This window comes from Erithacus rubecula (assembly GCF_903797595.1).
Source record: "Erithacus rubecula genome assembly, chromosome: 20".
NCBI lineage: Eukaryota > Metazoa > Chordata > Aves > Passeriformes > Muscicapidae > Erithacus > Erithacus rubecula.
The window spans coordinates 5,120,463-5,133,948 of record NC_136672.1 but is presented as its reverse complement, the minus strand read 5'-3'; the positions used below and the strand labels follow the sequence as shown (position 1 = coordinate 5,133,948).

The 13,486-nt window shown below is 45.0% G+C and overlaps 1 protein-coding gene across 2 annotated transcripts in view; it reads left to right on the top strand.

Annotated features, from left to right (window-relative positions):
- The window catches only part of SAP30BP (SAP30 binding protein), a 28,539-nt gene extending 19,510 nt beyond the window's left edge, over window positions 1–9,029 (top strand). For both annotated transcript variants that reach the window (XM_079323464.1, XM_079323465.1), the window contains 7 exons: window positions 1,886–1,974; window positions 4,332–4,423; window positions 4,876–4,936; window positions 5,450–5,501; window positions 5,895–5,953; window positions 7,139–7,223; window positions 7,900–9,029. In XM_079323464.1, coding sequence (XP_079179590.1) covers window positions 1,886–1,974; window positions 4,332–4,423; window positions 4,876–4,936; window positions 5,450–5,501; window positions 5,895–5,953; window positions 7,139–7,223; window positions 7,900–8,081 — 620 coding nt within the window. In that variant the 3' untranslated portion in view covers window positions 8,082–9,029. The remainder of the gene's footprint in view (window positions 1–1,885; window positions 1,975–4,331; window positions 4,424–4,875; window positions 4,937–5,449; window positions 5,502–5,894; window positions 5,954–7,138; window positions 7,224–7,899) is intronic.
- Window positions 9,030–13,486: the final 4,457 nt, after the last annotated feature.

The window sequence follows — 13,486 nt, the reverse complement described above, 5'->3', positions numbered from 1 at the left end:
AAAGATGCTTCCCCCCATAATGCTGATAAAGGATTGTTTTCACAGGGCTCAAACAAAAGAGGAAATGAGCACCAATCTGAAAAGTCATGCATCAAAATATATTGTCTCGCTGGGAGCTCTTGTTCTGCCTCCAAAATGATTTATTTTTCAAGGGGGTTTTGAATGAATTGCTGAAGATTCTTCTGACTTCGATGTTTTTTGCTGGTAAAACAGAGGTGCTGCCCAGAGTTCCTGAGTTTACATGAGCACACAGTTCCCCTTCCCATAAATGTTTGGTTTCTCTGTGGCTCATCTGCAAAGACAAGGGAGCCTGTGGGATGTCTCATGGGGAGCTAGGCTTGATTTATTTTTTTTCAGGTGCTTTCTTTGCCTTATGTAGTCTGGATTTAATGGCCTTTTTTTTTTTTTTTTTTGTTTTAATGTTTCTGCTGATGGTGTGAACCTCTTAAGCCATTAATAAGCTTTTACCTTTCCCAGCAAGCCTTATGTGCTGTGTCCACACTTCTGTGTCTTTGCCACTGTTTTTCTGGCTTTCCTGGAGCTCTAATTAACCCAGAGGCCTCCCCATCCCACCAGCAGCTGTAACCTGTAATAAATGTGTGCCTTGTTGTCAGGGAGCTCCCTTTGCCTGCCTTTCTTTGGGGACTCTGGCAAGCTTTCCTCCTATAAAGGCTCCCACTTGGTAAATGCCAAAGGACACTTTTTGTTCATTACTGGCAACTGCTGAAGAATTTAACCCTCAGCAACATCTTGATGAAATAGAATCAGTGGTTGCCTGCCAGCTTTTCCTCTCCAAAGGATATTGTCCTTAGTGTTTCATATTTTTACAAAGGACATGGAAACTGTAGCAGCACTGATGATGTGTGGTGTTGTTTGTCTGTAGCCTCAGCTCTCCAGGGTTCCTGAAGCCCTGTCTGGCCTTGGGGCCCTCCTGGCCTTTATTCAGAGCTGAGCTCTGGGTGCTGGAGCTGCAGCTCAGGCAGCTTTAGTGAGGAATGTGTAACTGAGGAGCTGCACTTGTGAAAAACTTGCTTGATGTAACTTCTGTGCTGCTCTCAGGTCTCTTATCCACTACAGAGCAACTCTGGGATGTGTTCTCTGGGCAAATTATGCTTGAAAACAATCCCAGCTGCTTAAATGGGGCACAAATCTCTGCTCCAAGGCTTGGCCAGAAATCTGTCTGAGTTTCCCACAGTAGTGGGAAAGTAGCAAGCAATGAAGGGAAATGTGGCCATTTCTTCTGCTGATAACTCTGTGAACTAATCTTTACAGGTCAGTTAGGTAGTTCAGTAGTATATCCCAGTACAGACAGCTGTGGAAATTTGGCAATCTGGACTGGGCTGTTCCCAGTCCTGCAGGACTAGTTGCTCTTCTTAGCAGTAGTCGGTCTCTGTAAGCAAAGATCAAAGTGCCTGTTAAGGAAGTGTTAACTTAAAAATGAAATGTAATTTCTTGTGGTTAACTCCTGACAGCCTTGGGGAGCATTGTTCCTTCCTTGAACCATTTTGGTTCATCCAAGTATGTCCTGTACTAAATAGTCACCAAGTGATTCTCTCCCCCAAAATGGCAAAGAGCCAGACTGCAGAAAATGGATCCTGTGCTCCTCCATGTGCATGGTCCAATTCTCTCTCTCTCCAAGAGTGTAGGTATCAATAAAACAAACATCACATCTCTCTCCTAATGACCCAATCTTTAGGTTCTTTAGTTGCTTCTTGCTCAGCACCTTGAAAACACCACAAGTACCATTCTCAGCATTCTCATCACCTTTGCCTTGGATTCCCAATGAGGGAGTAGTGCTGACAAAGACATAAAACAAATTTAATGACTTGTATGGCTGAAATTCCTGTCAGTAGTGTCAGAACTCATCCCAGTTTGCTCTTTCCAGCTTCTTTTTCAGAGAGAGTGCGGAACATGTCTCCAGATGAGATCAAAATCCCTCCTGAGCCTCCTGGCAGATGTTCTAACCAGTTGCAGGTTGGTATTAGTCCACTTCATTTTTTGGTTTTTTTTTTCTAAGACTTGTAGTTCAGGGCATATTTGGAAACCCTGCTCAGTAATTTTGCACAAGGCAAAGCTCCAGTATTAAAGCTGAGTTTTACCACACTGAGTTTATGAACACACTGTGTTAATGCTTTAGGCTTTACAGCAGTTTTAGCTGAGGAATCTCAAAGTAGCTTTAAGCTGTTTTCCAGTCTCTGTGAGTTATTTATGCTTTATACAGCTTTTGATCCCAGCAGTGACACAGAAGCAATATTTACTGTCAGGGCTGTTTTCCTCTTACCTCAGCAAATTCAGCTCCTTAGCAAAGAACAAATTGTTTTTCTGTGCAGGCCCAAAATCCCCTAAACTGGAATAGTTGAGGCAGCAATGCCTGGATTCCTTTTCCACCTACATGCCTCTGGATGGTAAACATTTAGAGGGAAGGCTGGTAGCTTAGAGGCAACAAAAGAACACAAATGAATGTTTTCTCTGGTGCACACCCAAATAACTGCAGTGACCAAGTTTGCAATAACTTTTTGTGTTCTCTTTGAGTGCAAATGAAAGAGCAGGGACTGCTTGAGTTTAACTCTGGTTGTCTGCCCAGCAGAAATACAAGTAAAGAATCATTCCTAGACTGCTCTATAAAGTACCTCTAACATGGTGATGATTCAGAGTGACTCACCATCCCGATGATGCTTTCTTCTCCACACACCATACCTGGGCACACCCAAACCTCCTCTAGTGCTCTAGGAGGATTTTACTGTTCTGATGTCAATGAGCTGGAGTGTGTTAGACCTGAGGAATGCACAGAGCTTGACAGGGCAGACAGAATAAAGCAGAGTTTTTCCTCTTTGACAGCAATTTAGTCTGCTACATCAAAAGGGAGCTTGTCCTCTTTGGCAGGTCAAACCACATCTTAGAGCACTTTGAGCAAGGAGATGGGACTGTTCCTTAGAAATGGAAAATGTTCTGGGCTTTTCACTGGTGGTTTGCTCTTGTGTCACATTTTTCCTCTGATAAACTGTATTTTGGACTCTGCCAAAGGGAAGATTTCCTATTATGAAGTTGACTGAGTAGTTGCCTGTTTGTAGACTTGGGGAACCTCTTTGCTACTCGATGGGGAGAGGATTAAAAAGCACCTCTTCAATCATTTCTACTCCCCAGATTCACCTTTTTGCAGTTTGTGCCTTCAAACCTCACTATGTATGTGCTGGATGTGGAGATTGTGTCATTTCCTCCTGATGATTTTGTGACAACCTGATGAAAATTTATCTTAAAGAAGTTTTTTTTTTTAATGTTGTTGAGTCTCATATCAGCTCTTAACAATCCTCCTTTATTCAGGCTGCAGCAAGCCCTTAAACAATAGTCAGCTCTGTGTTTGACTGTCCAGGGAGGGAGACATGAAGTGACTTAGCCAGAAGCAACAAAGGAAAATTGACTCAGCTTCTCCCATCCTGAAAGACTGAAGGCCCAGCCTCTGATCTTGTTCTGTGTGCCTCTTGTACATGAGAAATTGCTATCACAAAGAAAAGATGATGGAAATCACTGAGGATGTTTTAGCAGTACCACTTAACTCTCTGATCTGTCTGAAAGCTCCTCTGTTGTCCCTTCACCATCACCAGAGTAGGAATACTTTTACATACTTTCATCCACCTTGCTGAGGAAGGAAAGAATAATGTTTGATTTGAAATCTTTGAGCCTTTTTGGAGAGCAGGCTGCTTGACATCTGTAACCTGAGTCAGTTAAGTTGCCTTTGGCATGGGCTCGTGCCTTGTGGGTGATGTGCAAAGAGAAGCTGATTCCATCTGACTGGTAGCAAAGCAGGGTTTTATGAGCACATTGTTCCTCAGAGCACTTGGCTGCCACTGGGCACCCCCAGCAATACCTGGTGATCACACTGGGTTTAGTTCTCCAGCAGAGCTTGGCTCTGGCTCTGCCTGGGTAAAGATGAGCAGGAGCTTTGCCCTGTGGGCAGTGTAGCCCAGCTGCTGCTTCTCAGTTGTTCACCTGAGGCTGCAGGTGAGTGGATGCTTGCAGTGAGTTGTGGGACAACCTCTGGATTTCAGAATTGGCTTCTGTGTCATGGCTGGAAACAACAGACTGGGAAGGAGGAGTCTGTGCCTTATATGCAGATCTTTAATCACTAAAGCCCTCAGTAAGTGCAAAGATAATTCCTTTTCCAATCAGACAGTTTATGAAGGTACTTCAGGCATTCAAGGAAAAAGTGGCCCTGGTGTAAAGGTCTGCTCAAGGAGGTCACTGGTTCAGTTGGCTTCTCTCCACATGTACAGTCCTCAGCTGGTGTGCTCCTCCTTTTCATCCTGGCTCACCCTATAACCTTTCTCCTTTAGGATAAAATTCAGAAGCTGTATGAGAGGAAAGTGAAAGAGGGCATGGATATGAACTACATCATCCAGAGGAAAAAGGAATTTCGTAATCCCAGGTGAGCCACCATTTTTTCATGTGACCACAGCACCACAGAGTGAATTTGAAGAATCTTCTTTGTTGGAGTTGTAGCAGAAGGATCCTGAACAGGAAGGACTATTGCTCACAAATTGTCTTTCTCAATTTTATGACTGAAACAGTAAAACTCTTCTTTGTTTTGGGTTAAGCAGCAGCTAGAGTTGGTGTGTTGGTTAGATTTTAAATGTGAAGGCTCAGGATGAAGTACTTCAGAAGATGTGACTGTTCTGGGAGCTGGGAGATGTTTTGGGGAGTAGGAAATACTGTGGGTAATGGGGTGTCACATCCATCATAGCAGGTGTAGCTTCCCAGGTTCTCATTTCACTCTGTAGTATGAAGAAGTGACAACGTCTCTCTGTTGACACATCTGAAATATTTCTGTTCCCTTCTGCCTCCCTGGTTGTGTTCTGACCTCTTGCTTTTCCTTTGCAGCATCTATGAGAAGCTGATCCAGTTTTGTTCCATTGATGAGCTTGGTACCAATTATCCAAAGGTGAGGGGCAGTGCTTTTCAGTGGAAAAGGAGTGGTGGGTAAAGGTAACACAGAGTGTAAAGTCTCACCTCAGGCTTTCTTGAGCCTGCTTGATTAGAGATCCTGTAGGGCAACCTCAGTCTGAGTCTCTGTAGTGAAATGAACATTTTTGTGTAGCACTGAGCCTCAGTGCCTCAGCCTGTGCTACAACAATTCTGCACAAAAACTGCTGAAGTGTGGAGGTCTGAATGGAACTCCTTGAGGGGGGAAAGAAGCTGAGTAGCAGAAAAATGCATGACTTACCCCAGCATCCTTTTTGCTCCAAAGCTGTTCCTTCATTCACAACTAAATAAGGCCCCATAAAGGAAGGTCTGATGGGATCTTTGTGTCACTGGGTACAGGAAGAAATCAGTGATGATTTTCATTGTCACCCCTGATTATCATCAGAGAACAGAGATACCTAAAACATTTTTGCACTGGGTTTTGTGTTTCTGTGAGAATAGCCCTAATCTGATTTATTTCTTTTTTTTTCAGGACATGTTTGATCCTCATGGCTGGTCAGAGGATTCATATTATGAAGCACTAGGTATTCCAGGAAGTCTTTTTTTTTTTTTTTCCTGGCTTAGCTCTTTGTGTTTTGTACTTAATTAACTGCCCTGGAGTCTTCACTTTCTGTATAAATGAGAAGTCATCACATGCTGCTCTTCAATGACTCCATTCTGGTTGGATGTGCCTGAATGTTATTGATGCTTCATCAGTTTGGAAAGGCTTTTAATTTAAATTGCTTCTGCAATGTTTTCATCTCTCAAATCATTAAATTGGTGCTGTGATGATTTGTTTAAAAAGCAGCAGTTGCTTCCAAGGCAGTTTAATTTTTCTATATGGAATTTGAATCTTTTTTTAAATAATGGGAAGTGTGTGAATGAGAAGTCTAGAATTTTACTGATCTCAGTGCTTCACATCTTCTGCTATTTCTCAGCTAAAGCCCAGAAGATTGAGATGGACAAGCTGGAGAAGGCCAAGAAGGAACGTACAAAGGTACCTCTCAGACCTCAAGAGATGCAGCTGCAGGGCTTTTGTTTCTTTCCCTGCTGAATTTCAATCTATTGCTTTCCTATTTCTGTGCTGGAACTGCTTGTTTTATCTCAGATCTCTCCTTTCTTTTTGCATGTCTTTTCCCAAACTGCACAGATGGATTTATTTGCCCTTCCTTATAGGTCCATTTATAGGTTGTTTATTCCATTGGATTTCCTGTTGTTTTGTCAGTATTTTTAAACCAGAGCTCTAAAAATGGCATTCACTAAGTCAGATACAGGCTAGATAATGAATAAAGAACAGCTTTTCCCTTAATTTATGACATTTTGCCTGGTGCCTAGCCTAGTTAAAGCTTAATTTCCTCACCATGTCTCAGTGTGAAGACAATATCTGCTTTCTGTTCTCTGTGATACTGCCTTGTTGCATCCAATTTCCAGAAAAGCTGGGCCTATTTTAACTTTGTGCATTTTGTGACAAGCCCAGTTATTCTTACATATGCCCCAAAAAGAACACAGACATGCTTCAGAATAGATTTCATTCCTGTCCTGTGTTTCCTTTAAGCCAGTGGCTGGCATTAGAACATGTCTAACATTAGAGATTTCCAGCTAAGCTGCAGAAGACTCCTTCCATCTCCAGTTCATGGAGGGTTTTTCATGCAGTGCATGCTGTGTCTTGCTGCTTGTTTTGGTGTTTTGCACAGCAGCCCAGGTATCTGATCATGCCCTTGCCCAGATCTGCAGCTCTGAGGCTGCAGTGCTCTTGGCGCTCTTGTTACCAGCTTTCCTGCTGTGATGCAGTCACAATAAATGATGCAAGCAAGGACTTGCCTTGCATGTTCCTTAAAGGAAAATTAATAAGAACTGCTAAATGCAGAAATACAGTATTTAATGACCAGGATCCTGTCTGAGCTATATCAAATCTTGTGCTTGTACCAGCTGACAAACACATTTTTATTGTATCAGACTTAGGAGCTGGGTTGCAGCTTAATTAATTCTTAATTTTCATGGCCTGAAGTCTGTGTCTTCCTTCCTGCATGATGGGCAGCTCAGAGGCCAGTCCAGTGTCTAACATCACATTAAAGCTGTTTTTAAAAAACATAGAGAGGTGCTGTGGGTTACAAAAAGGCTGTGTATCTTAACACTTCATTTTATCTTCTCCCCTTTCTCCTGTGTGTCTCTCCCTTCCCAGATTGAATTTGTGACTGGCACTAAGAAGGGTACAACAACAAGTGCTGCTTCCACAACCACCACAACGTCCAGCACCACTGTGGGAGGTAAAGAATGGCTGTGGATGTACCTCTTGAGCTGCAGTAATGCTGGGATTAGTGCTTCCTGAAGCCTGGAGGCTCCTTAATGATCCTGTAGATAATGCAAGGCAGTGTTTCTTCTAAGGGGTGTTGGGCTAGCTTTCCTCTGATCCCTGTATTCCATGGTTGTCCTTCTGGAGTGAAAGATTAGGGCCAGGTGGGATAATGAAGAGACTTATTAGTGGGTCAAGAAGCCTGCTGCTGTCTGTGGATGTGGAGTATCCCTGGGACTGATAGATTTTGAGATTGGAAACACTGGAAGTCATTCTCCTGCTTTGGTAAACCAAGGGGAAGGGAGAAAACCACTGAAGGCTGATGAGTGTGTTGGTGCCTGTAGCTGAGCAGGTGGGATACATGTGCTCTGTTGAAATTAAATCTGCTTTGGGGCAGGGAGTGAGTGATCCTGTCTCCCCTTTGGCTGGAGTTCAGGTCTAAAATCCTACTCTGACTCCTGGTACCCCCAGAGAAAAGTTTCCTTTCGTCCTCACCATTTACTGCCAGTGTGTGCTGAAATTAATGTGAGGGCAAGCTGTCCAGTCAAGCAGTGGGATATTAAGGGTTGACAAGACAGGGTGTGAAGAAGAGATTGGTAACCTCTAAGGTGATGCTAATCCTTGTGTGCTTGGTTTAATCAAATTCACAGATGCCCAGAAGAGAAAGAGCAAATGGGACTCTGCCATCCCCGTCACGACGATAGCTCAGCCCACCATCCTCACCACCACTGCAACACTGCCAGGTGTTGTCACAGTGACAACCAGTGCCAGTGGCTCCAAAACCACAGTGATCTCAGCTGTGGGCACCATTGTGAAAAAGGCCAAGCAGTGACTGCTGTGCTGGGCCTGGATTCTTGGACTTGTTTGTCACTGAAGCCATTGTCCTCGGAAGGGAGGGGTGGCTTTCTCCTTTGGTAAAAGATGACAGGATTCTTTGAAGCAGCCCACAGTTCCCCTTTGGAAGGCTGGGGGCAGGAGCAGGATGCCAGCTGTGTGCCCACAGGAATGGACCTCTGCCCACCATGCCTCTGCTTGCTGGGAGAAGAACCAGGCTGCCTGTGTTGTTGGAGGAAGGTGGTGTCTGGAGTCAGCTTGTAAAAGTTTGCTTATTAATCACTGCACTGGGGTCTTACCTACTTGCAAGTTTGATTTAGGGGGAAAAAAGAAAATAAATTAAAAGGGCAAGCAGTGACAGACTGTCAGTGTGACCCCTGTGTGTGCCAGGTGGTGCTCCAGGACTGCCTGCAGCCTGTGTAGGTGCCTCCCTCCAGAGTCATCAGTTCTGAGGGAGCTGAAGCAGAGACAACCACTCAGTGTCCACGTCCAGATGTGTAGCAGAGACTTGAAGCAAACTGCATCAGTGAGTGTAGGCTCACTCTGTTCTAGCACTGACACCTGTACCCTGTGCTCTCTGTGTAGATCTTAGTGTGAAACTGTGGAACTCTTGAGGAAACTGTGCTGGAACATCCTGTTACCATCTCACAGGGATGGAGATTTCTATGCAGAACCCTCAAGCTGTAGAGGTTTGATTTGTGAACTCACTTGCAAAGACCTGTGCAGAAAACACTTCCATTGCCACGGAATGAGGTTGGACAGCAGATAAGCAGAGGAGTGTGTCTGATCCTGTTTGTGATGTTGTCCATCTTTGTTTTAGCTTGTGATGTTCTGTGAATGCACACATGGCAGTTACTGCTTGCTCCACTGTTGTGAACAAGTATTTTCAGTTGAAAATTTTGTTGTATAAAAATTGCAAAGTCTTTTGAAAAAAACCCTGGTGTCATTCATGTGTCTGCATTTCTTTAGACTTAAATTTCTACCCAGAGCCTCTTTGTCCTAGAGTACAAGCAGTGATAGGAGAGATCAGCAAAAGTGTAAGTTTCTGAGAATTCAGTGGTTTGGGCTTGCTTTTTCTTTTTTCTTTTTTTTTTTTTTCTTTCAGTTTTTTATGTAGCTTGTGTCACTCCTGATCAAGACTTTGGATTTATGGAGACTTAAGGTAGAAATAACAGGTTGATATCCTGGTTTTAGATAATTTTAAAACATGTTAAACATCTTGTCCTGGTGGTCATTTAAGCTGTGTATCCAGGAATGTTCATGGGTGCTAAACCAGAGGACTGATGTGACTGTAGCATGGGAAGTTTGGGACATGGTGGAATTGCTCTTTTTAAAGCAATAAAATAACAAAAGTCATTACAATAGTTAGATGGAAACATCTCTTAATTTGCATTGCCTTGGGCTGCTGCCCTGGCTCCTGCAGGTTTGTACAGGTGCCTTAACTCCATCCCTGTCTTGTGGAATAACAGCTGTGCCCTGGCACTGGGGTGAGCACTGGGACAGCCTGGTGCCACCCATTCACTGATCATCTTACCAGTTAATCCCCTGGCAGGCCAGGTGCTGCAGTTCTTGGGGTTGAATCCCTCTAGAGAAGGTCCTGAACATAGTTTAAATGTGTGTTGTTCATATCACACACCCTGGCACCCCACTCTTCCCTGTACCTTCTTCCTCCTGGCTCTGCAGCATCCAGAGTCCTTCCAAACCTCTGGATGGTTTTGTGGATTTTAGGATCAGAACTAAGTCATGGTTCAGCTCCTGCTTTGCTCTGGCAGCAAGTGACACTGAGTGACACTGTTTGTCTTGCATGTTGCATTGGAGGTAAAAGATGGATACTCAGGTTGGAAACTGCAGTTCTGAGGGAAAAACCTTTTCCCTGCTCTGAAAATGGGCTTGGACTGGTTGGTGACTTGCTGGGCTGTGGTCAGTCAGTGCCCCTGGGAAGCTGGAGGGAACATCAGGCACACAAGGGTGATGTGGGAGGGACAGGGATCCTTCCTGGCCTGGGAGCCATGGCCTGAAGCCCTCAGGCAGGAGTTTGGGGTGGTGTTTTTGGAGCTCTGGCTGTGTGAGCCCTGCTGAGTGTGTCAGTGCCTGTGTGCTGAACACCCCTGAGGACTGCAGCTGCCCCAGTGTGCCCTGAGGCCAACTCAGAGCTGACACAGAGAAAAAGTTGCTCATGCTGCTGCAGCAGTGCCTGCTCAGGCTGCACTTGGGACTCTAAAAGCTGCAGATACTCATTCTTACCTCTCCTTCCCAATACCCGGGAGAGTAAAATCAGTCCCATTTTCATCATTCCTTAATCCAACAATTACAATCTCTGCTCCTTGAACACCCCAGGGTTTCTCTCTGCCTATCTCCTTCCTAAGCAGTGGTGTCTCCTAGCTCCAGGAGCTTTGTCTCAGCTGAAACTCCACGTTCAAGTCTGTGTCTCTCAGGAGAGCTGCAGCATTGAAGTCATCCTTGGCAGAGCTGGTTCTGCTCTCCCTCTCCCTTCTCAAGTCTTTTCTTCCACCTCCATGCCCCGAGGTATTGATTTTCTCTCCTATTTGCTTGTTGTGCTTTAGAGATCTGCCTTCCTTTGATGCTGGTGTGGGAAGGGATTTTGTGTGTTCAGGACTCTTTTTTTTTCTGTCTCACTGGGTGCTGCTGGGCTCAGGGAGCAGGTGGGGAGGGCAGCCCTTGCCAGCCCCACCCCAAACTGTGGAATGGCAGCACCTGAAGCTATGTTTTAGTTGGATTGCTGCTGCTCTGTCTGGTTTAGGGGAGTTAGGCACTGAGATGAACAAAAAATGAAAGAAAGAATCTTCCTTGCCAAGGCTTTGCTGATGACAGCTCCAGCAGTGAGGGGGGTGATGGAGCCAACACCTGCACAAGCTCTTTTCCAGCTGCTCTCCATTGCAGAAGTTAGCTCCCCTCAGACAGGTGGGCTTTGTAATGTGCCCAGAGAGCCATCAAAGGCTGTGAGCTGCTCATTCCTGGGGAATGGTGTGAGCCTGGGAAAGCCCAGAGCTGGTACCTGCAGGGAATCACAGGATGGGTGAGGCTGGGAAGGGACTGCAGTGGCCCAACCTCCCTGCTCGAGCACTTGGCACAGGGCTGTGTCCAGACAGTCCTGGAATATCTCCAGAGAGGGAGTGAGAAATGCAGATCATCTCAGCAGGGCTCCCCAGGACTGTCTAATGTTCAATGCTCAGAGAAATAAACTGCTGTGGAGGCTCAAGACCCCCTGAAAGGGCAAAAAAGTTCCTCCTCTTCCCTTTGGGGGGAACATTTCCCTCAGCACATTCCTGCATGGCTTTTACAGAGCAGTTCTCCACCTCTGAGCCTTCCCTGCACTGCTGTTCCTCTGACTGTTTATATTCCACTTCCTTCCTTTTGTTCTAAGCGAGAACCATGGACACCAATGACTTCCCATAGTTGGTCTTTGTTTATTTGAAGTTTGTCTTTGGCTGGGGCTGGGCTCCTGCTCTGTGTTGCCAATAAACAGCAGAGCTCTGGGGTTTCACAGGAGAGGTTTTGCCTTTTTGCAGAGAAGACATCAGCTGGTGGGTGAGGTGCTGATGTATCCCTGAATTAGGTGATAGGATTGTCCCAGGCTGAGGTTGTATCCTGGATCCTTTATTGATGTTTTCCTTCTGTCTCCCACTTCCCCCTTGCTGTTCCAGAGGCAAATGTTCATCAGGGATGTTCATCAGAGAGATTTTCCTTTAGCAACATGTTCATGACAAGGAACATCCACTGGAGAATGGGGGGCATGTGTAATTAATGCTGTCTTGGGGGAAAGGCTGAGGGAGAGAATATGGCAGGATTTCATCTGGCACTTTTTAATTGCACAGGGATCATTTAGTGCCATAAATTATAAGCACGTTCATGTACTTTAAAAATACATTATTACACATTCCTTTTATTTAAGCCACATAGCAGGATATTGTCACTATAGTGTCCAGTGCAGTGATGGGATTAAGTGTTTATTTTTCTTTTAGTAATCTGTGTTGTTACAGAATTTGAAAAGGGGATGAATGTGCTCCAGCAGCAGGATTTTGGCTGTAACTACTCAATAAAGACCTAGAAAAAGCCCCAAAGCTGTCTCCAGGCATGCTGTGGTGGCAGGACAGAAAGAAGAAAGGCTCTGTTGCAAGCTGGCGTGGCATTAAAAAAAAAAAAAATAATTAACCCTGAAATCTCTTGTAATTATCAGTAATTGGCACTCGGACTGGTAGTCTCAGCAGAGAGAGCAATTCCATGTGAGCTATAAAATTACTTGTTTTCCCTCCTAGGGCAAAAATTTCTAGGCCATATTGCCACCACAGAAAATCACTGATTTATAAATGGGAGATTCACCACAAATGTGGCTGTGAGCTGTGGTGGAGCCATCAGCACTGAAATCTGCTGACCCTGCCTCTAAAGTCCCTGTTCTCTGTTCTTAAAACCAGCAAATTTGTGTGGCAAAAGCCTGATCCAGCAGGCAGGGAGAGCAAGGTGTGGAACCAAGGCAAGAATTTGAGTTCACCAGGTGTTCTTCCCTGGTGGAAGTAATTTGGAGAAGTTGCCTGAAAGACAACTCATAAAACAATCTTTTTTTGTTTCTTTCTTTTAAACACAAGATGAAGTTAAAACCTTTTAAATTCTTGTGAGTATTTACATAAAATTTCTCATTCCTCTCTGCTTTTTTGCTCTAAAAATTTGGTGGTGAAGTTTCCTTTATATTGGAAAAGTACCTTTATCCACCCTGAAAACTCATGTTCCCTGGGCTTGGGGTCTCTTAGGTGTTCTCAAAGGTGTTTCAAAAAAAGGTGCAAAATTGTATTGAACTCTTCTGGCAGCACCCAGAGGGTGTAACTGAGCTTTTCCTCAGAGCTGGGAACACTGGAGGGAGCTGGTTCTTCCTTGCTGCTGCAGGGGTGAAGGGGAGGCAGAGGATGTCAGGGTGTGCAGGTGGGACCAGAGCTCCTTTTCTGGAGGCAACACAAACATTCTCCATCTCAGGTGGAGAAAGAACATCCAGGAAATCAGGACACTGAGTAGAAGGTGGGTGCTCATGAGTTTTTATGGTTGGCTTCAGGATTCCTGTTAGGGATCTATCACTAAAATAACTGGGTTTTTTATTAATGTGTTTCTTGCAGCATAAATTGCCTTTTTCAACTGCAGTGGCAGCATTGCTTTCCTCAAAGAGGGAAATTGCAGCAGTGGGAGGTGGGGTGGGGCTGGCTGGTGGACAGGGCCAGGTGAGGTGGCCAGAAATGTCTGTGAGCACCAGCACAAGCTCCCCTCCCATCTTGGGAACAGAAACCCAGTTTTAATTCATCTGCAGTGCTCAACATCTGCTGCAGCTGTGGCTCCTGAGGCAAAGCAGAACCCTCTGCCTTCAGTCCCTCCATGGGATCTGCTCTTCAGCAGCAGCTC